Below are 21,876 nucleotides of genomic sequence, written 5' to 3'. Positions count from 1 at the left end.
AAACTGGCTCCCAACCATGGCAGGCTTATCTCTAGGGAGTCACTATGCCCTGAGGTGTTGGGAAGTGAGACAGAGAATGTGGGACATTGACATGCCGGTTATCTTCTGGGGGAGCCCAGCCCCACCTTCTAGGCCCCAACCTGACCTCTCCACTTTCCAGCCCACCTCTGTGCCCACAAGTGGAAGGAACAGAGTTTTTCTGGGAGCCAGGGAGTGGGTTCCTGCTGAGGAACAAGAGAGTCCCTGAGGTCCTGGGCCAGGAGATAACCTGAGCTACATCATCCAAAGAAGAACTGAGAGTAGCTGAGCTGCCTCTCTGCCACCCTCACCTGTCCCCAGGGCTTTGGTGGGCTCACTGGGCCTTAACTGTGCTGTTCCTTCCAGGCAACAGATGAGGACTCCCCTCCCAACAACCTGATCACCTACAGCATCGTCAATGCGTCCGCCTTCGGCAGCTACTTTGACATCAGCGTGTATGAAGGCTACGGAGGTACAGATGGGGACAGGGCGGAGGACCCAGTAGGGAAGAGAGTTGGTGGGACCCTTATTTAAAGTCACAAACCCCTCCGGGGTGGGGGTGCCCTCCATCTCCCATACTTGCTGCACTTTTCTGGAAGCTCTGAGAAAAGAATATGGCCGGAGGTCATAACTCCCCAAGGCCAACAGCTGACTCAACACCAGCCAGACCTTGCTCTGAATCTGAGGCTTATAGCCAGCCATGCAGGCACAGCTGGAAGCCTGAGGTGACTGGGGTTGATGAAGGAGGCTAGAGGGACCAAACTGTCCTCTGGACAGGTGGGTGTGGCTACCTCCCAGCCTTCGCAGGCTACAGCCTTTTCTTGAGGGCAGAGTCTTCCATGGAAAGAAACGGGAGACAGTGGAGGAGACTTTCCTCAGCAGCTGTGTTCTGTGGAGTTCAGGAGATGAATGACAAAGTCACCTTGTTGCCACAGTAGTGGCCGGTGGATGGGCTGAGCACAGAGCCAGGCACTGCCAGTCAGTAAACCAAGTGAAAGGCCCAGGAGGTTCGACATGCTGCCTCTACTAGAGGGAAGCCCTATCACTGGATGGCTGAACTGTACTTATTAAGGTCCTCGCTCCTGCTGTTCCAGTGATCAGCGTGAGCCGCCCACTGGATTACGAACAGATACCCAATGGGCTGATCTACTTAACAGTCATGGCCAAAGATGCTGGCAACCCTCCGCTCTACAGCACCGTGCCTGTCACCATTGAGGTGTTTGTAAGTATCCAGCTCACTGGCCTTACTCTCCCAGGGTGGTGAATGCTTCTCAGAGTACCAGAGGCTTTGCCTCAGCCTAGTGGTAAAGGCCTGTGTCCTCACCACTGGACCTGTCCCAAATCCTGCTCCCCGAGCATTGTGCCATTGCTTTAACTGCCCAGCCTCCAGCCTTCATGAGCAGAGAGACCCAAGGGTCCGGAGCTCAGTGAGTGGTGCATGAGCTGCCATCCCGCTTTGGCTCCATATGTGAAGCCTTGGGATGTCTTCTGGAAAGCAAGGCTGGGGAGAGAAAGAGGGAAATGGCTGAGGATCCCTTCCTCAGAAACCATGTTCCATAGAGTCCAAAGGAATGATGGGAAGCTCGTCATTCCTCTTCCCCCTCCCTCTTTGTACCCCTCTTCCTTTTTTTCCCCTGCCTCTCTCTGGCCCTCTGAAGATAGAAAAGGGCCTGAACGCAACCTGCCGCCTGTCTGACATGAATATCAAATACACCTTAGCGCTTTCCTGTCTGAAATTATCAGTCTCCGAATCCATCTCCACACTGGTTCATTTGCCGTGTGCCGCTCCCCCAGCCACGCTGGGGGCGGGGGGTGGGGGGGACATAGAGCACAGTCTGACAGCAAGGCCCACAGGTCTCTTCCTCCTGGGACCACCACACACACCTGAGCACACACCAGCGTGTCCCCTCCCTATTTGCAGCGGAGGGTGACTGAATGTCATAGGAGTTAGGATTAAATAGCACCATCAGCTGGGACATACTAGGGACAGAGGTGGGTGGGGGTGGGACACAGCTCAGGAATGTCCCCAGAGCAGGCTTACAGTTGGCCTTCCAGTGGCAGCCAGCTCCAGGCAGCCTCTGGGGCAGCCCTACACCAGTCCTTTACTTAGCCTGAGGCTGGGACCAGCTTCCAAGCTGACAAGTCTTCTTCAGGACAGGAGACCTCCTACTTCCTGACTCACTAGGGTGGAGTTGGGGTGATAAGGGGTCTACATGATGCCTAAGGGAACTCCCAGGGGACACTGGGAGCAGGGACACTGGGATATCAGGGAAAGGAGCCTATGCAGATAGGGACAGCTCAGGAATATTCAGGGGGTGAGGACTTTGTTTTAGAGAGTGGCAAAGGATTCATGGGAATCCAAAAACACAGAACTACCTCCTCCTGCCTGAACCCATCAGGGTAGCCAAAGAGCCAGAATGTGCCCAGTGCCCAGTGCCCATCATGTGACCTGAGCCTGACCATGCCTCCCAGCCCAGCTTTGGTTTCCCCATCCTGATCACAGCCCCTAACCCTGCCCTCCTCAGAGCCACACATTGCCCCCTGACCCAGCCAGGCCTTTCTCCCACCCACCACCCCCTCCAATCTGTCTGCATTTGAGGCACATGAAGTCTGGCAGTTTGGAGAGTCAGCACAATACTGGTGCCTCAGCTCCCAAGGGATAGAGAATGAAAGAGGAGGAACTCAGTGCTTCTTGGGGTTCTTCCGGGGGGCATGTGGCTCAGAACCTGTGTGTTCTGTGCTTCTCACTACTCCGAACGTCAGCTTTCTCATCTGTGAATGGGGACAAGTGTGGTGCCTACCCCATGTGTTACCATGAAAAGGGCTTGAGACCACACAGGCAGTCCCTGGCATGTTGCCCATCGTCACAAATGCCAGGCCAGGAGTGTGTCCTGCCAACAACAGCATGCCCAGCCTGACCTTTTACAAATGAGCGCTCTGGAGGGGACGGGGGCTGAGTAGGAGTCTCTAGGCTTTGGGACAAGGAACTAGGAAGGGTGGGATGAGGGAGGATGGGGAAGGGAGAAGGGGGAGGTGGCATATTCTAGTTTCATTCTGCTGCTATGATAAAACACTCTGAACAAGTGCAACCCTCCTTAGGGAGGAACGGGCCTATTTGGCTTACACTTCCAGGTCACAGGAAGTCAGGGCAGGAACTGAAACAGGAACTTGAAATAGGAGCCACGGAGGAGCACTCTTTGCTAGCTTGTCCTCTGGCTCACTTAACTTTCTTATACAACCCAGGCCCACCGGCCTAGGGCTGGTTCCGCCCACAGTGGGCAGGGGCATATCAATCATTGATCAAGACAATTCCTCAGACAGGACCATAGGCCAGTGTATTGACTGAGACTCCAGATGACTCTAGGCTGTGTCAAGTTGACATTTGGCACTCATTAGAACAGGGGATTAGGGAGACAGGTTGGTCCACCCTGGCCTAAACAGATGATATCAGCCATGGAAACTAAAACTCACTGATTTCACCATGGAGCCAGGGGCTTCCTGTAGCATAGTCCCTTCTAGGCCCTTGATAGAGGGAGCTGAGGTCAGTGGAAAGAAGGCCACTGTATCCTTTTACTTGCTGATGACAGCGCTGGGATTGAACCCACACCTGAGGAACATCTGACCAGACACTTTTCTCTCCATAGTCACAGGCTGGGAAGACTGGGGCATCCTTACTCACATGTGACTGAGCCCGGTACTCTTCAGAGACCCCACCCCTTCCTTGTGAATAGGATTAACAGAACCAGGGATGTCTCATCAAATAAAGTATGGTTCTTATGGCTATAACCTGGAAGGCTGAAGCAGGAGGACAGTCATGAGTTCAAGATCAGCCTGGGCTACAGGCAATTCTAAGCTAGCCTGGGTAACAAATTGATAACCTATCTCAATAAACTAAAATAAAGTGTGGTTCTTACCTAGTGGCCCTGATTAGGGCCAAGACTCTGCACTCTTGTCAAATCCTGCTGGCATTGACAGTTAACTATTGCTGCTTCCTGTTAAGGGGCCACACTAGACACAGCCAGGCTGTCTGTGATCTGCCCTCGGGACATTGAAATCCAGGCTACGTTCTGCTCTTTGTGGCTCAGTGAAGAGACCTGACAGGGCCTCTTCTTTGCCTCAGCCCCTCCAGGGGAGCAGAGCAAACAGCAAGACCAAGGGCTGAGCTATCTTTTTCCCAATGTAAGTGAAAGATGGGGTAATAGCCTTCCTGCCCGGATACCAGGCAGAAGACACTCCGTGTGTGTGTGTGTGTGTGTGTGTGTGTGTGTGTGTGTGTGTGTGTGTGGCGGGGGGAGAGTGATTACAAGCTCCACCGCCTTCAGTTAGGTAAGCTAGTAAGCCCCAGACAAGCAGAAGAGCCCCCATTGTCACATCCTCCCGGGCACTGTGAGCGGAGAGCCCCTGGGGGTCTGCACTTCCCCTGAGTGGAGCCCAGCCATCTGGCAGCAGGAGCAGGCGGCAACAAAGACAGGTGCCACCACGGCTCTCAGAGAACATCAGCCCAAGCTCAACTCCCAAGCAGGGCATTTGGACAACACAGTCACTCGTGTCTAAGGACCACACTTGAAAAGGTCACCGCCTTCGGGTTGATTTCGCACGTGGGTGATTTTTAAATAGCTGTCACTCTGCTTAGCGGCCTCCTCTCTTGGCCGAAAGGATTTTCTCTTGCCTTAAAAAAATAAAATAACAGAAACAGCTTTCATTGAATAATCGGTGGAAGGCTTCCCACGCGGGCTGGCATGGGGAGAGGCGATAGAGTACCTTCAGGCTTGGGCAAGGAGGAGCAGGTAAGAGAAGCCAGGTGATCCCTTTTCATCCGCTGCTTGTTGGTTTTTAATAAAGAAGTCAAACTCGGTTTGTAGATTTCCCATTAGGGGACAATAAGCTTTTATAGAGGGAACCACTGAATTAGAACTAATAGCAAGTACAGTGCCAGAATCCGGGGAAATATCACCGCTAATAAGTTTCTGCCTCGTGCTCTGTCGCTGACATTCTCCGAGTTGCTTCGTGCAGCCAAGCAGAAGCCTCCGTGTGTACCCAAAGCACTTGAGTCCATGCCAGGAGCCTGGGAGATGCCCTGGGTGGCCTGTGGGGATGTTGGGTGTCAGGAGACTCCCAAGGCTCCCAGCTCCTTGGGAAGAGAGTGAGCCTGTATGCAGGACAGAGTAAGGGCACAGATTTGGGAAGAAATGGAGCGATCGATTCTGGGAGCACACCACGTAGCAGGCTAGGTTTGTCCATAGTCTGGGGGGAGGAGAACCAGGCAGCATAGTCTCATCCTTCTCCTGTTTGCTCATGTAGAAGCAACCGTAGCAAAAAGAGTTCAGCAAACGCAAACTCTGTCCCCTGGAGAGGTCCCCAGTTCCCTGAGCTCCGAGGACCTAGTAGTGGGACCCATTGAATATGGTGACATGGGGAGAAAGATGGAACACTCAGCCAGACCCTGAGCTCCTCCCTGCTCTGTTGAGCTGAGGAGAGGAACACGGAGCAGAGCCGGAGTCAAGGGAGCCAGAGCATCTTCAGTGAAGAGGGCAACTGGGAGGAATTCTTGGTGAACAATTGCAGAAGCTGGGCATGGTGTGAGCCCCAGAGGCGGGGGGGGGGGAAGCCCGCTTCTCTGATGGAAGAGTTTAGGGAGCTATGGGCTGCACCTGGCACTGGTTTCCCCCAACTCAGGGCTCATCCCTACCTGGTCCAGCCCCTCAGCCAGGCTTCCCACTCCCATCCCTAGCTGCTCCAGGCTGAGACAAAGGAAGGAATGTTCTAAAACTGGCAGGTACCAGGCTGCAGGCCAGGGTGGTACAGAGGATGAGAAGCTAGTGGATCAAGCTGGCTGTCTAACCTCAGCTACAGCCATTCCAGATACTGGGAGTAGCCTGACCACCACCTGCCCCTGCACACTTTGGTATCTTTGCTGCTAGATATACCTTTCTCCTTCACTCTTTTAAAAAAAGATTCATTTATTTTTATGTTTATTGATGTTTTGCCTGCATGTATGTCTGTGCAAGGGTGCCAGATCCCCTGGAACTGAAATTTTACAGACAGTTGTGAACTGCCGTGTGGTTGCTGGGAATCAAACCAGAGTCCTCTGGAAGAGCAGACAGTGTTCTTTACTGCTGAGCCATCTCTCCAACCCCCTCCCTCACCTTTTAATTAATTAAAAAAAAAAAAATATATATATATATATATATATATATATATATATATATATATATATATATATATGTGTGTGATTGGGTGTTTTGCTTACACGAATGTCTCTGTACCAGCTGTGTGCCTAATGCAGAGGCCAGGAAAAGGCATCAGATCCCCAAGAACTGAAGTTACAGATAGTTGTAGGTGCTAGGAATTGATCCTGGGTCCTCTGGAAGAGCAGCCAGTGCTCTTGACCACCAAGCCATCTCTTCAGCCCCCTCCTTCATTTCAGCAGAACTTCTAGAATCTTTCACTGAGTCTCGATTCGTCTGGGAGAGAAGATCGAGTGGACACTGTATAGGAATGAAAGAACTAATTCAAGGCCTCTGGAGTGAGCTTGGAGTGCAGCTGTTAGGCAGGAGACTGGGAGCTATAGATGAGCTGACTGCTGTCTTATTCTGTGTCTGTCTCTAAATCTCATTTCATCCCCACCCCCAACCCTTGCACGGTTCCACAATGACTGTTCAACCTATCCTTCAACATGACCTGGGAGAGGGACTCCTGGCTTTCATAATACCCTAGCCTCTGGTGATACATAGAGGCCAGAGGCCCTCGGGGCCACCCTTCCTAAACTGCCCGTTGGTCCCTACTTTGTGTAGTTCGACAAGTACCTTCCTGACCCACTGATCCGTGTGCTTCCCTTCCAGGATGAGAACGACAACCCTCCCACCTTCAGCAAGCCTGCCTACTTCGTGTCTGTGGTGGAGAACATCATGGCAGGTACAGCTGGGCAGGGGAGAAGGCACACGCACACGGCAGGGGAGAAGGCACATATGTTTGGGGGGCCTACTGTCAGCTTCCCAGGTATTCATAACAAATCAGGCAAGTCTTTGGGGACGTCTAGGTTATTGTCAGCTACCGTGCATGACCGCCATTGGACACTGGGTCACGCTCATCTACAGCCAGTCCAGTGGGAAAATAATAGGAAATGATTAACTATATAATCTTGATTCAAAAATCTGGAGTGTGGGGTGTTCTGAGTCTGTACCTTCCTGGATCTGAGTCAGATCCCAGGAGCCACGGCTTTTAACGGGGTGGCTTTGAAGGGTGCTCTTGAGATATATCCCCGTAAAACCCTGAGAATGGAAGGCCCAACTTGACCCAGCATCACAAGTTCCATATGTGGGTCCCTGTCCTTGGGGCAGATGGGTGGGTTCACCTTCACCTCCAAGTGTGCAGTCCTCATGAACGTGAATATTGCAAAGACTTCTGAGCCCTGGTACAGACTAGGAGACAGTGAGTATCCAGAACAGCTGAACTTAGAGACAGTTGAAATCAATATAGCCAGAGCTAGAAGGGCTACTTTTCCATGTATTGGGGTCTGAGCAGAGCCTCTGGGTACCTCTCCAGTATCTGAAGGTGAGTGACTTAGGTGACAGGCTGTGCCAACCCCCATATTCCTGTGTCTAGCATCCCCTAAAGATATCCCTACCAAAGGCTCCCTGCCCTCCTAGGCACCCTGCAAAGACAAAGTCTTCCCGTAAGAGACCTAATTCTCCTCCTGTCTCATGCTCCCAGAATCAAAGAGTACATCTGAGGCCACTGACCACCCAGAAGGGGCCTGCCTGATGCATGCTTTTCTTGGAGACTGCTAGTCCTCCAGTGCCTGGCACCTGTATACGCCCAGGGAGTCGTCCCAAAATCCCAGCACGCAGGTAGACCCCTGTCGGGTCATCTGCAGGGGAAGCGGGGCTAAAGTGCTCTTCCAAGGGCCACGGTGCTCTAATCTGGGCTGACACCCAATCTCTGAGTGCCCCCGAGAGCAGGATGGTACTGCAGCCCAAAGCCTGGGTAGGCACAGCCATAAGTCAGACCACTTGTGGGGTCTGGCCATGGCTGCAGGGATAGTCGACCCCTCCCTAAACCCAGGATTCTATGTAAATAGGAAAGAAGAGAAAGGCAAAGGCCTTCCCTGGACATTAACGAGAAAATAAAGTCCTTTATAAATTCTGCCATGAATAGGATGAAACAGGAGCAAAAATGGGATGTGGTAAATGTAGAGTAATTTAATCGGGCTCTTTGTTTCTTTGGCCTCAAATGAAAGCCGGTAGACCTGGGTGGATTTGATCCACAGGGCGGCCAGGCAAGGTCAGAGGACATTTTTGTGCTGTTGAAGGCTGGGCCAGGTGTCTGGGGAAGGGGAGGGGAGAAGACCCTAACTCAGACCCAGCCTCACCTCTGTGAAGCCCCAAGTCCACTCAGCACCCTGGGGTACCTCATGCATCAGGCTCTCTAACTCCTAGAGACCCAGTCCGGGATGTGGTGCCAGGGAGTGGAGGGGTCAGAAGAGCAACCTCCTACCTCTGTCTTCCCAAAGGAGCCACGGTGTTGTTCCTAAATGCCACGGACCTGGACCGCTCGCGGGAGTATGGGCAGGAGTCTATCATCTACTCGCTGGAGGGGTCCTCACAGTTCCGCATCAATGCCCGCTCTGGTGAGCCCCAAGCCTGATGCTCTGCACTATCAGGCTGCCCTTCCTGGGCCAGTCAGGGACCATGGTCTCCTCCCACGCTGTTAGCAGCAAGCTGGATCTAAGTGCCTGATTTCACCTCTGAAGTAGCCACTCTAGTGTTAACTGTTCATCTTACCCTGTGCCACCTCACCACAAACATGTCCACCATACCGTGCCGGTCAAGGGCAAAGAGTGGCTAAAGCCGTTCGTTTTCCAAATAGCTGACACTTGCTACTCATCAGGGGTCTGTTCACCCCAAAATATCTTCCATCACGGCTGCTCACTTGGGTCTTAAACCTGGCTTCCTCTTTATACACACCAGGGTTGCCTTTGAGCTGTTGTGTGCACAAGAGCCATTGTGTGCACAAGAGTCGTTGTGTGCACTAGAGCCGTTGTGTGCACTAGAGACATTGTATGCACTAGAGCTGTTGTGTGCACTAGATGGATGACTGCAATAGGCACACCTAAAATCAGCCTGTAGGAAGTACAGAACAGAGTCGCTCCATTATTTTCTTCTGTATATTCACCTGGGGCTCCCATCTGTAGTTCTGTTTGTCCTGCGCCCTTTCTAAGACTCTGTACCTCCAACTCTCTCTCCTCCTAGAAGCTCAGGGTGGGAGTAAGTGAGAGAGAGAACAAGATTCCAGGCTGTTCAGCATGCCTGGGGAGAATTTAGGGCTCCGTGTGTTCATTTGGAAGGTGCCTAATTCAATGTTAGAGCGTAGGAAGAATAAAGTATGGTCCTCTTGGGGTCCAGGTCAGCTGCATGGGCATGCAAATCACCTGCTTCTAGGGGGGGCATTTCTGTAAGTTTAAAGGAACTCTAGATGCAACAGGCTTATCCCAGACTCTCAGCGACTCACAACAATGGGAACATACAGCAGTATGGGCAGATGTCCAGTGGACAGTCTTTCACGTCACAATTCTAAACCCAGGTCCCTTCCATGTTGTGGCTCCAAGTTCCCTGAAAAAGGAGAAAACATCCAAGAGACATCGTACAAGGTGGATCTGACAGGCCAGGCCTGAAAGGGACATCTGTCACCCTTGCACATGATACCTTGGCCAGAGTAGGCAGGAGCTACTTCACTACTTGAAAGCCCAGAGAACAAGGGTCCCTGGCTAATGATCACCACAACAGCTTATCCTGGTCAGGGGGCAAGGTTACTGCCATCCCTGCCATAGGCAGTCAGTAGCCCAGTAGGACCTTCCTGTTTTCCGTGACTCCTAAATCAAGGTTGGCCTTCCAGTTCTCCTTTCGTGCTCTTACTCTCAACGCTTTTAAGGAAGATGGCTGCTATTGTTGTGTCTGAGGACAGAAGAGGAGAGAGCCAGAGTCACATGAGTCTCTCCTCAGAGCAACCCTCCTTAGCAAGCCTCATTTCCAAGAAGCAATGGTCCTGCCACAGAATCTGCAAAGGGTCAATTCCATGAATCCCAGGGACAGCAAAGCATTGCCATCCCTTAGGGAAAATGGTACGGTGTTTGCATGTGGCCCACACATATCTCCCGGCACCTTTAAGTCATTTCTCAGTCACTAAGAACGCTGCACTCGATGTCGGTTCTGTGTAAACAGCCGGCGTAGGATGAGGAGATGGCCCAGTGGAGAAGTGCTTGCTGGGCAATGTGAGAGTGTGAGCTCACATCCGCAGAACCCACAGAGAGCCGGATGCAGTGATGTATGTCTGTAAGCCTGTACTGAGATGGGAGGCAGAGACAGGAGAGTGTAGCTTACAGATGAGCCAGCCTGGGCTACATCGCAGCAAACAAGAGACCTTGTCTCAAATGTGGTAGCAAGTTAGGATTAACACCCAAAGTTGTTCTCTCCCCTCCACAGTTTGCTGTGGGACACACACAACTACACACACAGACACACACACACACACACAGACACACACACACCCCAGGGATAGAAATGTAGCTTAGTTGGTAGAGTGTTTGGCTAATATGAATGAAGCCCTGGGCTCTGTTCCAGGCATGGGGGAGCCTGCCTGTAGTCTAGCACTCAGGAGGTGGAGGCCGGAAGATCAGAAATTCATAGTCACCCTCAGCTACGTAGCAAGGTCCAGGCCACACTGGCCCCATGAGACCTCCATCTCACAAAACAAACAGACAAAAAATGGTTACACTATATTGTACAAAGAATAATGAGAAGAAAAACAATATGCACGCTCAAGCCAGATGCAACCCTTAAAACACTTCCGGCCCAAGGAGAGTTTAATCCCCAGATATGGAACCTGCAGATAGTTAGTCTCACACCATTCGTGAACACAAACCAAGAGCCCAGTACTATCTCATTTTTCCTTCCGGCATCATGCCCATTTTCCAGATGAGAAAACTAAGGCAAGAGCCAAACTCAAAATTTGACTGAGGTCTCTCAGAGTTTGACCAGCTGACCCCCAGAGCTCAAATGTTAACTTTTGGGGCCCATAAAACCATATTGGACCTATATCCCACCACTTGCACATCCTGCTACAGGTCAGGGACTCCAGCCCCACCCCAGGGCCACCATAAGGATGCTTTCCTGCCGCCTTAACATGTCCTCAACCCAAAGGTGGGAACATTTTCCTCTGAGGTCCTTGGTCGCATTAGCCAGGCCTGCTACACAGAGGTGGCCTTAATTGATTCTAATTTCCCAGATGGGGAAGGTCATCTATCATGAATACAAGTTCACGTTTAACACTTTTTATGGATTAATTTTCCTAACCCTACCAATTCATCAGTTGATGCCACCCAGAGAGGAGCATGGCTCCCTGGGCAGATCTTAGCCAGTCCATGGTCCCCAGCTCTGGGACCTTCATTGCTTTGTCCCCCAACTCTGGCTCCTGCTCAGTCCAGGACAGGTGGCTGTGTCAGGGAGAGAAATGTGGATGTAAGGAGACTCGGGGAACCAGCTGTCCCAATGCCCGTGGCTGCACAGAGATGTAAAGTAACTTGCCTCATGTCACACAGCTCAGACGACAGGAACAACAAATAAAATAAAATGGCCACCACATAAGCCCCTGCCTGCATTGGGGAACTCAACCTACTACTGGAAAGTAATCAGTTTCTGAAAGGTGAGAGTTTCACCTATAGTTCCTTCATTGTGTGTGTGTGTGTGTGCGCGCGCGTGTGTGTGCGCACGTGCACGTGTGGTGTGCATGTGAGTGTGTGTACACACATGTGTGTGCACCAAGTGTATGTGTACATGCACACATGTGTGTATGTGTGTGCATGTGTGTGCATGTACATATGTGTGTGCATGTGAGTGTATGTGCATGTTCACATGTGTGCACATGTATATGTGAGTGTGCATGTGAGTGTGTATGTGCACGTGTGTGTGTGTGTGTGTGTGTGTGTGTGTGTTTCAGTACATGAAGACTGGAGGCTGTCAGGAGTCCTCAATCACTGTCCATATTAGTTTTTGAGACAGAGCCCCTCACTGAACCTGAGGGACCTGGAGCTCATTGATTCAGCCATCCTAACCAATGAGCTCCAAGGATCCTCCTGACTCCACCTTCCCCACAGCTCCTAACCAATGAGCTCCAGGGATCCTTCTCCTGACTCTGCCTTCCCCACAGCTCCTAACCAATGAGCTCCGGGGATCCTCCTCCTGACTCTGCCCATAGCTCCTAACCAATGAGCTCCAGGGATCCTCCTCCTGACTCTGCCTTCCCTACAGCTTTAGGGTTCCAAATACATGCTGCCCTGCCAGACCTTAACATGGGTCCTGGGATTGCAGAGCAGGTCCTTAGCTAATGGAGCCATCCCCTAGCTCCACCCTTTATCTTTGTAACAGCTTCACCTGAAGGCGTTCTGAGCCCCTCCCTTCTGACAGTGAAAAAACTGAGCCTCAAAGAGCTTCAGCCTCCTTCCAGGGAGGACCGTTCCAGGAAGGTTACAGAGAGAATTCACATCTGGGTCTTTGCTCTCCAAGTAGAAGCCCTCCCCGGTAACACCATAGGCTGGGGCTTGTCCTGGCTATAGTGATGTGCCCAGCTCTGCTTGCCCACAGCTGCTGTGGGAATGCCATGGTCAAAGCCATTGTGTCAGTGACTTGATTTGGTCCTAGTGGGAGTCTTTATACCACGGAAATCAACAAATGGCTTTTGTTCTCTTTGGGGAGCTGTTTGTCAAACACTTACAGGTACAAGATTACCAAGTGGGCTGGGAGATCGATGGTTCCGTTGGTAAAGTGCTTGTCACGCAGCCTGAGGGCCTGAGTTCAGTTCTCAGAACTTGCATAAAAATGTCAGGCACAGTGGCACTTGCTTGTCCTCCGGTGCCAGGGAGACCAGACAGACGGATTCACCAGCCACCCTGCCTAGTCTAAGCAGCTAGTTCCGTGTTCCAGTGAGATGCAGCACTCAAGGTTTTCAATTGGCACACACACACATGAACGAACACACATACACACACACACACACACACACACACACACACACACACATACCAAGAAGCAACTAAAGGACTACCAAGGTGACCTCGATAACAAAGGACAGCCAAAAACAGCTGAAAGAAATTGTAGTTGATTTTAAACTTGTCTGTTAATAACTGTTTGCACACTAAAAAAAAAAAAAAAAAAAAAGTGCTGCTGGTATTATTATACTAATGATGGATAACGGGGAAAGTGTGTTATGACTGTTAATTCAGAACTCTGTAGGCATGCACACTGTAGGTCCGTACACTGTAGCTCGCACACTGTAGGCTCACACTGTAGGCTTGCATGCCCAGGCTTGCATGAGCCACAAGTTAAAGCATGTGTGAACTTCAGCCTGCGCTATCCCTCTTCTGCCACTGGTGACTGCACTCCCAGTGACTCTATGCCTAGATAGAGCCTGGGGCTATTCTGAGGATTTTCATGACATTAACTAAATGACCCTCACAACCACCCTACTGTGAAATTGTCCTGCCATAGCTCCCTTTTGGGCAGGTATGGAAACTGAGGCACAGGGCACTGAAGTAACTAGATTGTGCTGATAAATCCAGAAAAATAACATCATATCTAAGCCAGAGGTGTAAGTGAGTCTGGTGCTAAGTCACCCTCCTACTCTGCCAGTCCCTGCCCCATATCCGCAAACTGCCTCATTGTGGGGTACTGTCCCTCAGCTCTTGGGTCCCCTCTGAAATGCAGGTCCTTTCCTTTCTCAAGCACACAGATGGGCCCAAGGCAGCTGCAGAGGCCATGGCTGCCATGACTGGCCAACTGCAGCTTGGGAGTAAATCTCTGTCTACTTCCTTCTCCCTGCACCCTACCCCCACCCCACTCATCCCCCTCTCTGTCCAATAGGAGAAATCACCACCACATCTCTGCTGGACCGAGAGACCAAATCTGAATACATACTCATTGTGCGTGCTGTGGATGGGGGTGTGGGCCACAACCAGAAAACTGGCATTGCCACTGTGAGTACATCCCTACCCTGCTGACCAGGTCCCTCCTCCCTGCTGTCCAGGTTCCTCCTGCCTGCTGACCAGGTCCCTCCTCCCTGCTGTTCAGGTCTCTCCTTCCTGCTGTCCAGGTCCCTCCTTCCTGCTGTCCAGGTCCCTCCTCCCTGCTGACCAGGTCCCTCCTGCCTGCTGACCAGGTCCCTCCTGCCTGCTGTCCAGGTCCCTCCTCCCTGCTGTCCAGGTCCCTCCTCCCTGCTGTCCAGGTCCCTCCTCCCTGCTATCCAGGTCCCTCCTCCTTGCTGTTCAGGTCCCTCCTCCCTGCTGTCCAGGTCCCTCCTCCCTGCTGACCAGGTTCCTCCTCCCTGCTCACCTTCAGGCCTCTGGGTACCATGTCCTGAACCAGGGTGAGACACTATGAGGTGGCATCTGCAGAGAGTAGCCATGGGAAAAGAAGGCCTTGCCGCCAGGACATAGGACACCCAGGAGGGCACAATAGAATAAAGTTTCATGCCATTCCAAAGGCCCAGCAGAATAGCGAGTGACAGAGGACATGAGCCTCAGAGTCCTCTCATGCTCTCCAGAACATCTCAACCAAAGCCACAATTCCCATGAGGAAGAGCCAACTAGTGCAAGAATCAGGGCCCTTCAGGGCCTATAGTGCTGAGTTTCCCTGCCTCTGGGACGGCCCAGGAGCCCAAGGCTGCCTCTCCACAAAGGAGCCTCAAGGAGGAGAGAGTAGCCCAGGGGTCCTAAGTGAGCACCTGGTGCCAGAGGGGAAAACTGGGACAGTGAGGAGTACAAAAGGGCCCTGAGACAGGAACAACCACAGCGGGGTGACCTGTTGTTCCAACCATATCCAGTCCCCATTCCCCACGCTTTTCTGGGCTCCCTCTGGAGGCCTCTTGCTTCACCTTGTTCCCTGGGAAGCTGTCCCGTTCTTGCTAGGCCTGAGGAACTGGGCTTGGGTTGGCTTCACTTGGCTGGCCCTGCTAACTGGAGGTGAGCAGAAAAATCACTTCCTTTGTGTCTGACTCTGGAAAACTCAAAGGATCCTCTCAGGTCCCCAACTGGGTGGGGGCTAGGGGCTTCACCTTCCCCCAAGACCAAGTGGCTAAGAGAAGTCTGGATTTCAGATACCTCATTTGTTCTCGGCCTCCTCCTGGGCACAGCACCTACGCCTTCTCCTTTGGCAGGGACCTAGCCCCACCTTGTCCCTGACACCCTGGGCTCTCCTTGAAATAAGCAGATCAGCAGAGCTATTGGAACTGAGACCCCTGGGTGCCCCTGACTCTGCTGCCCCTTGCCCTTTTTGGCCGTCACAGACCACAGCACCCCCTTGTGGTCCACAGGTGAATGTCACCCTTCTAGACATCAATGACAACCATCCTACCTGGAAAGATGCTCCTTACTACATCAACCTGGTAGAGATGACACCTCCGGACTCTGATGTGACCACGGTACGTAGAGACACAGCAACTGCCAGGCAACCTTACCATGGTGGATGGACTACCACCAGGATCCCCTGGCCTGCTGTAGAAACTCCTGGGCTTGGCATTTCATCCCAAGCTGGCCCATGTCCTTTACCACTGAGGCCCTGCAGCCATTGGCCTGGGTAGTTCTGTCCCACGTCGGCCCCCAGGACTACCTCAGCATGGGGTTGAAGCTCACCCCAGGGATTCTTTGGCAGAGGATGCTAGGTGTTTACCCCACGTCCTGTGTGTGCCTGCTATGTTTAGGATATGGCTTAAAGCAGGGAAAGGAGACACGGTCAGAGATGCTGGGCCCCAGAGCAGAAGCTGGCTTGCAAGAGCAGCTGAAGACAGGCAAAGCCTATGGCCCACTTGCTCTACCCAACTCTCAGATTCACATTTGTAAACCTTTCCTCCCCTAACCTTTGAACTCCATTTACCCTCATCAGGGAAGGCTGGTCCCCAAATATCTAGCCATCTGCCACCCAACAGTCCTGTGATGGACATGAACTCTTGACAGCTCTCAGTAGTCCTGTTGATTGAATGTCTGTTCTTGGGATCCTCCCCCCTGACAGCAGGACTCAGAGCTCAAGGCCCCAGAACCAGTGAGAGGTAGTACCAGGACTTGAACTCAGGCCTGTTGGCTTTTCAGTAAGGATTCAGAACCAAGCTGGCCCAGCCCTTGTCCCTCTGTAGACTCACAGGATACCTGGCAGAGCCCCAGGCCCTGAAGAACTGGAGAATCCAGTGTAGACTGGGGCAGGCTCTGAGAGCCTGCCCCGCCCACACCCTGAGGCTTTGAGCTCAGGGTTCCCACGCTGCACTATGGTGAGATCCTGAACGTGATAGGCTCTACCTGGACCAGATGGGGAGAGTGGAGACCTGGAAGGAAGGACAGAGAGGGAAGTGGGTGTGGTTATACAGTGCTTCCACATGTTCGAGATCCAAGTGTCCTCAGCTGGTCATCCGGTCTCCTTCCAGAGACTCCCAGGCAGCAAGACAGGGTGGGTGATCTAGAGTGCATACGTTTCCAAAGCTGGGGGCTACAGTTCAAAATCTCTAGCTGGGATTCTTGCAGGGGCTTCTAAGGCTCTGGGTCCCATAGGCACTCTCTGCTGCCACCTTGTGGGCACCCTAGTGCAGGTTAAAAATAATCTCCCGAGTCCCAACCTGGGATCTCAAGAGTGGCTCTGGAATGCCCACCTCTGAACCACCCATCTGTCATTGTGTTTCTGGAAAATTCCTCCCAAAGGAAATTGAGAGCCAAGTGATGGAGATACTCTTTGCAGGGGGTTAGACTGCAGAAGCCTTCAGCCACCACGGGCTTTGTGCTAGGGCTTTGAGTGGAGGCTTTACCTCCAGAGGGGCCTCAGGGCATACACTGCCCAGACTTACCACTGGCTCCATCTTATCCAATGTAACAGCCAGAGTCAGGGTGGAGCGATGGCTTGGTGGTAAGAGCATCTGCTCATGACACTTCACATTCATATTGGTTGGGACTAGCCTTGACCTACCTTCCCATACCTACCACACACATACACATACATGTGCTCACACGTGTGTTAACAAAAACATACCTACATCCATCCATCCTACATCACATGCACATATATTAACGCACATATCTCCCAGTACTCATAAAAAGCTGTGTGTGGCTTTATACCCAAATGCCCATAACCCAAGCGCCATGACGGACAGACACAGGATTGTGGGAGCTTGCTGGCCAACAGCCTAGCTCCAGCTTCAGCAAAAGCCCTGTCTTGCTGGGCGGTGGTGGCGCACGCCTTTAATCCCAACATTTGGGAGGCAGAGGCAGGCAGATTTCTGAGTTCGAGGCCAGCCTGGTCTACAGAGTGAGTTCCAGGACAGCCAGGGCTACCCAGAGAAACCCTGTCTCGAAAAACAAAAACAAAAAAAAAAAAAAACAAACAAACAAAAAGCCCTGTCTTAGGGCTTTTTTTTCCTGTCTTAGGGAAATGTGTGAGAGAGTGATAGAGAAGGACAACTATTCTACACACAAGACATACACATACATGCACACATGCACTCACATGTGCATATACACACACGCACATGCATATGAACACACATGCACCCACACATGCACACATATGCACATGAATACTCACACATAAGCACACACACACAGACAAATAGCCTACAGGACCTGTTCATGGTTACCTTGAGCAGTTATGTAGGCCTCAGACAATATGGCAGACGCAGGGCTACAGCCCCGAGCTTCCCAGGAAGGAGACAGCAAAATCAAAATTAAAAACGTGTTATAGTAAGCAGCTGGTAAATGTAGTACGCAGCTTTGATATTAGGAAATGTAGAGTTTGTAGACATTTAATTACATGGAGAGGCAAATTCTAGGTTAGATTCTCTAGACGTAAGAATGTTCCAGAACTGGGTAGAACTCCCAGTTGTGTGTGATGAGTGCCAAGAAACCAGAAATCAAGTTGCTTATTCATTGATCAAGTTGGTCACAGAAAAGTCATTTCAAGGAGAATCGCCGTAGAAATACTTTAAGTTTCATAACTCCTAAAATATGTCTGTAAACATTGTAAGGCCTTTGACAAGGCCCCAGGGCCTGGGGTCTCCCTGCAGCCCCGGGGAGGCAGGGCTGTGGTCAGGCACAGGAAAGGTGGCTGTAACAGAGAATGGTTAGCAAAGAGCCAAGGAGAAGGTGATCCTGGCTGGGACTGGCCTGCCTTCCTTCCCACACCTACCACATGCCTACACATACATGTGCTCACATATGTGTTAACAAAAGCACATCTGTACACACATCCATCCATCCTACAACGTCATGCACATGCATGCACATACATTAACAGACATATATATACATATATGCACACACACACACACACACACACACACACACACACACACATTGACTTTTCCATTGCTCGCGCCCTCACCTCTCCCTGACTGAGCACTGACACATCCCCCACAAGGCTCTGTTTCCCTGACCTCCACCACGCCCCTCCCTCTATCCTAACTTCAAAATGCCACCTCTGAGTGGCTCACTATCCCCTGCCCCTTCCAAACTGTCTCCTTCTGAGAAATTCCACAGTCCAGGCTTATGTGTTAAATTACATAAGTATAGTAAATGGGCAGCCTCTGGTACCAAAGGACCTGGGTTCTAATTCCAGTGACATCAGTTGTCAACTCTGTGACCTTAGGCGGGTTACTGACCCTCTCTGTGTTCCCTCCCACTCCCTAAAAAATAGGGCTGGCAGGAGTCTCCAGTTGAGGCTGCTGTGGTCAGATCGTGTGGGTGTATGTATGTGTTGTGCTGTATATGTGTGTGTGATAATATGACCGCTTTAGCTATCCAACCTTGTGCTCTCCCTCACTTGAGTCAGGGTCTCCTGTCGCTCATCACCCCATTCTCCAGGCTTATCTGACCCAAGAGATTCTAGGGCTTCTTCTGTCTGCCTGTGTCCTGCCCCAAGGGTCTGGCAATCGCATACCATGTGCTTTCACTTCCGATGTTTATGTGCAGTCTGAGGGTTTGAACTTGGGTCACTGGGCTTGAGTGGCAACTGCCTTGTCCACCGGGCCATCACCCCAGTTCCCTGTGTTGGGTTTTAATTAGTCAGAGCGCCGAAAGCACTAGGACCTGGCAGCTGCCACCATCAGCAGTCTCTCTGTCTGGCTGCCATCAGCAGTCTGTCTGGTTCTCTGTGGAGCCATAGCCAGACACACCCTAGCTAAGCAATGCATCTCTGATACTTACTGTTTAAGCTGTGTTCAGCTGCTGGGTTGGTAAGCTTCACCTCATCTCCACTCAGCCTCTGGCTGTGTCTACACTGACTCCTCCTCAACTGGAGAATCCGTTGGTGGCCCAAGGGGCACTCTATCATAACAGCCGTTACTCCAGAAGCCCAAAGTAATGGAAACCAGGATTTTCCAGAGTCTTTGGCAGATGAGCCTGGACCTGTGTGTGTACCTTCAGTCAGTGTTCTCTGAGCTGGCAGAGCACATGCATCTCCTGGCCTTGATATGCGGGACATGTGGGCGGGCTCCAAGGGTGTCTACCTGATGGGCGTACACCACAGGCTAGATGTCTCTCTTGTCTCTCTCTCTTCCCGCAATGAGCTTGGGCCCCGCTTCTCCCTGCTTCTGCGGCCTCCTTCAAGGACCTGCTGATGGGCATTGATTTAGAACCTTCCAATGCCCTCCAGCAAAATAAAGAAGAGGGAGAGGGAGAGAATTATTCCCCGTCAGGCAGGAGAAAACGACGAGCGTGAAATGGGAAATAGATGAGGGAGAGTGTGAGTCTACAGACTTGCCCAGGAGGAGCCTCCAGGCAGGGACTATCTTCTCCCAGGCCCTCTTCCCATCCCATGACCGAAGGCCAGTGCCCACTCACAGCTGGGGTCTGGGGCAGGTCTCTGGGAGTCCTCTGCAGTAGTGTTCCTCTCATTATGAAATTGACAACACAACACGTGTTGACCTGGCCTAGGTTGTTTTGGCTTCACGTCTTGGTTTCCCCATCCAGAAGAACAGGGATGAAGAGGGATGTCCCTTCTGTAACTGTCGAGGCCCACAGAAACTCAAAGGATGCCTGCTTCATCTGTCCCTCAGTGACAATGCAGCCCAGCTTGAATCGTGCCTGGGATGGATTGTCTCCTTTTGTAAAATGGGGTGGTGGGGACCCATCAGAGAGGCCAGAGATAATATGGTCACAATATAATAATGGGATCAAGGACCAGAAGGTGGGGACCCCTCTGTACCCCTCAGCTACTGCAAGGCTAGGGAGAGTACATGATGAGGGGAGTCTAGAATGAGATGCCCGTGCTAAAGAGAGCCTCACTGGTGAGGGACATGCCCTGAAAGCCTCTCTCCCTGCCCCCAGAGCCCAGAGATGGTGACAGGTAAGAGCTCCTGGCCACGTGTCATATATCTATCTGTTCTGGTCTAGTGACCCCAGAGACACCTCAGCTAGGGATTAAGCCGGAGCAGGGACAAATTCTGCCAGAAGAGCATAAAAGCTCACACCAAGTGAGACGGAGGAGCTGACTAGCCCTGGCTGTCATTGCCCTGTATCATGAAGTTAATGACATTGTCCTGATGCAGCCCCTAGGACTGCAGCCATTGTCCCCTGCATGCCCACCATGATCCTACCTGTGATGTCATCGTGGTTCTATAACACAGAGGGAGGGTGGAATGAGGGCTCAGAGCTACTGTTGTCTCTAGACTCTGGGAGACTACCAGAGAGGGAACAGGACCAGCACAAGACTGATGCTGTGTGACCTTGAGCCTGGCTCATGTGTCTCTGGGCTCTGCTTGCTCTCTCCTGGCTCCCAAAAGGAGATCCCAGCTAATGATTCCTTGCCCAGGCCTTGGTTTCACAGAGCCCCAGTGGCTTTTCAAATCCTCAACCATCAGAACTGCTAGAGGGAGAAATAAAAGGCCTTCTGATAACTGTTCAGCTTCCACAGCCCAGGGCTCCCCAAAGCTCGGTAGAGGGGCAGGATTCCCAGCCTTCCCAGCCCCTAAGCCTGGAATTTCTGATCTCCTTGCCTCCAACCCCTGGGTCCTAAGAAATCAACTTGTACCACCGTTGTTGATTTATGTGGTACCGAGGATGGAGCCCAGGGATGGAGCTGCACGCATGATAGGCAGGTGCCCTACCAACAGAACCCCATCCTTAGCCACCCTCTTTAAGCCTACCCATCCCACTGTTTTACATGGGCAGCCACACTTGAATAAGAAAGGGACTTCCCTGTAGTCAGCTGATCAGTGAAGATGCTGGAGAACCCAGACTTTAGTACTAGTGTATTCTGTGACACCCCTCCCCCCACTTCTTGCTCCTAACAGAGCCCTCACTGGGCCAGAGAGCCCCATGCCTGCTCCTGCTCCTGCACTTGGGACTGGGCCTGGGACTGCAGTGTAACTCAGTAAGAGGTCTGTTCCTTCCCTGGCAGGTGGTAGCTGTGGACCCAGATCTGGGGGAGAACGGCACCCTGGTGTACAGCATCCATCCCCCCAACAAGTTCTATAGTCTGAACAGCACCACAGGCAAGATCCGCACCACCCACGTCATGCTGGACCGAGAGAACCCTGACCCAGTGGAGGCGGAGCTCATGCGCAAGATCATTGTCTCTGTCACAGACTGTACGGATCCTGCACCACCAGCCCAGCCCAAGCTTCCACATAGGCAGAGGCTCTTGACCTTGGGGGATGCCCCCATGGGTGGTCCTTAGGGGTCCTGGAGCCCTCTCAGGAGGACTATCTCCTTACTAAGAATAGATTGGTGTCTACATCCCAGATGTGGCTGTCCCCAGGGCCCCCTATGGAAGGGAGAAACTGGGAAGAGACCCACAGCTTAAGCTCCCCCTCACAGGGACACTGGGAAGCGGGATG

At 52.0% G+C, this 21,876-nt stretch overlaps 1 protein-coding gene across 1 annotated transcript in view; it reads left to right on the top strand.

The window, feature by feature from the left end:
* Positions 1-21,876, top strand: part of Cdh23 (cadherin related 23) — a 382,247-nt gene that overhangs the window by 248,138 nt on the left and 112,233 nt on the right. Inside the window, exons 16-22 of the mRNA XM_034524155.2 lie at positions 385-490; positions 1,113-1,240; positions 6,861-6,933; positions 8,531-8,647; positions 13,932-14,044; positions 15,379-15,486; positions 21,438-21,627. Of these exons, the coding sequence (XP_034380046.1) occupies positions 385-490; positions 1,113-1,240; positions 6,861-6,933; positions 8,531-8,647; positions 13,932-14,044; positions 15,379-15,486; positions 21,438-21,627 (835 nt within the window). The remainder of the gene's footprint in view (positions 1-384; positions 491-1,112; positions 1,241-6,860; positions 6,934-8,530; positions 8,648-13,931; positions 14,045-15,378; positions 15,487-21,437; positions 21,628-21,876) is intronic.

The sequence above is a fragment of the Arvicanthis niloticus genome, chromosome 20, assembly GCF_011762505.2.
Source record: "Arvicanthis niloticus isolate mArvNil1 chromosome 20, mArvNil1.pat.X, whole genome shotgun sequence".
NCBI classification, from domain to species: domain Eukaryota; kingdom Metazoa; phylum Chordata; class Mammalia; order Rodentia; family Muridae; genus Arvicanthis; species Arvicanthis niloticus.
The sequence above is the reverse complement of the archived record's forward strand: the minus strand, read 5'-3'. Positions and strand labels throughout refer to the sequence as shown.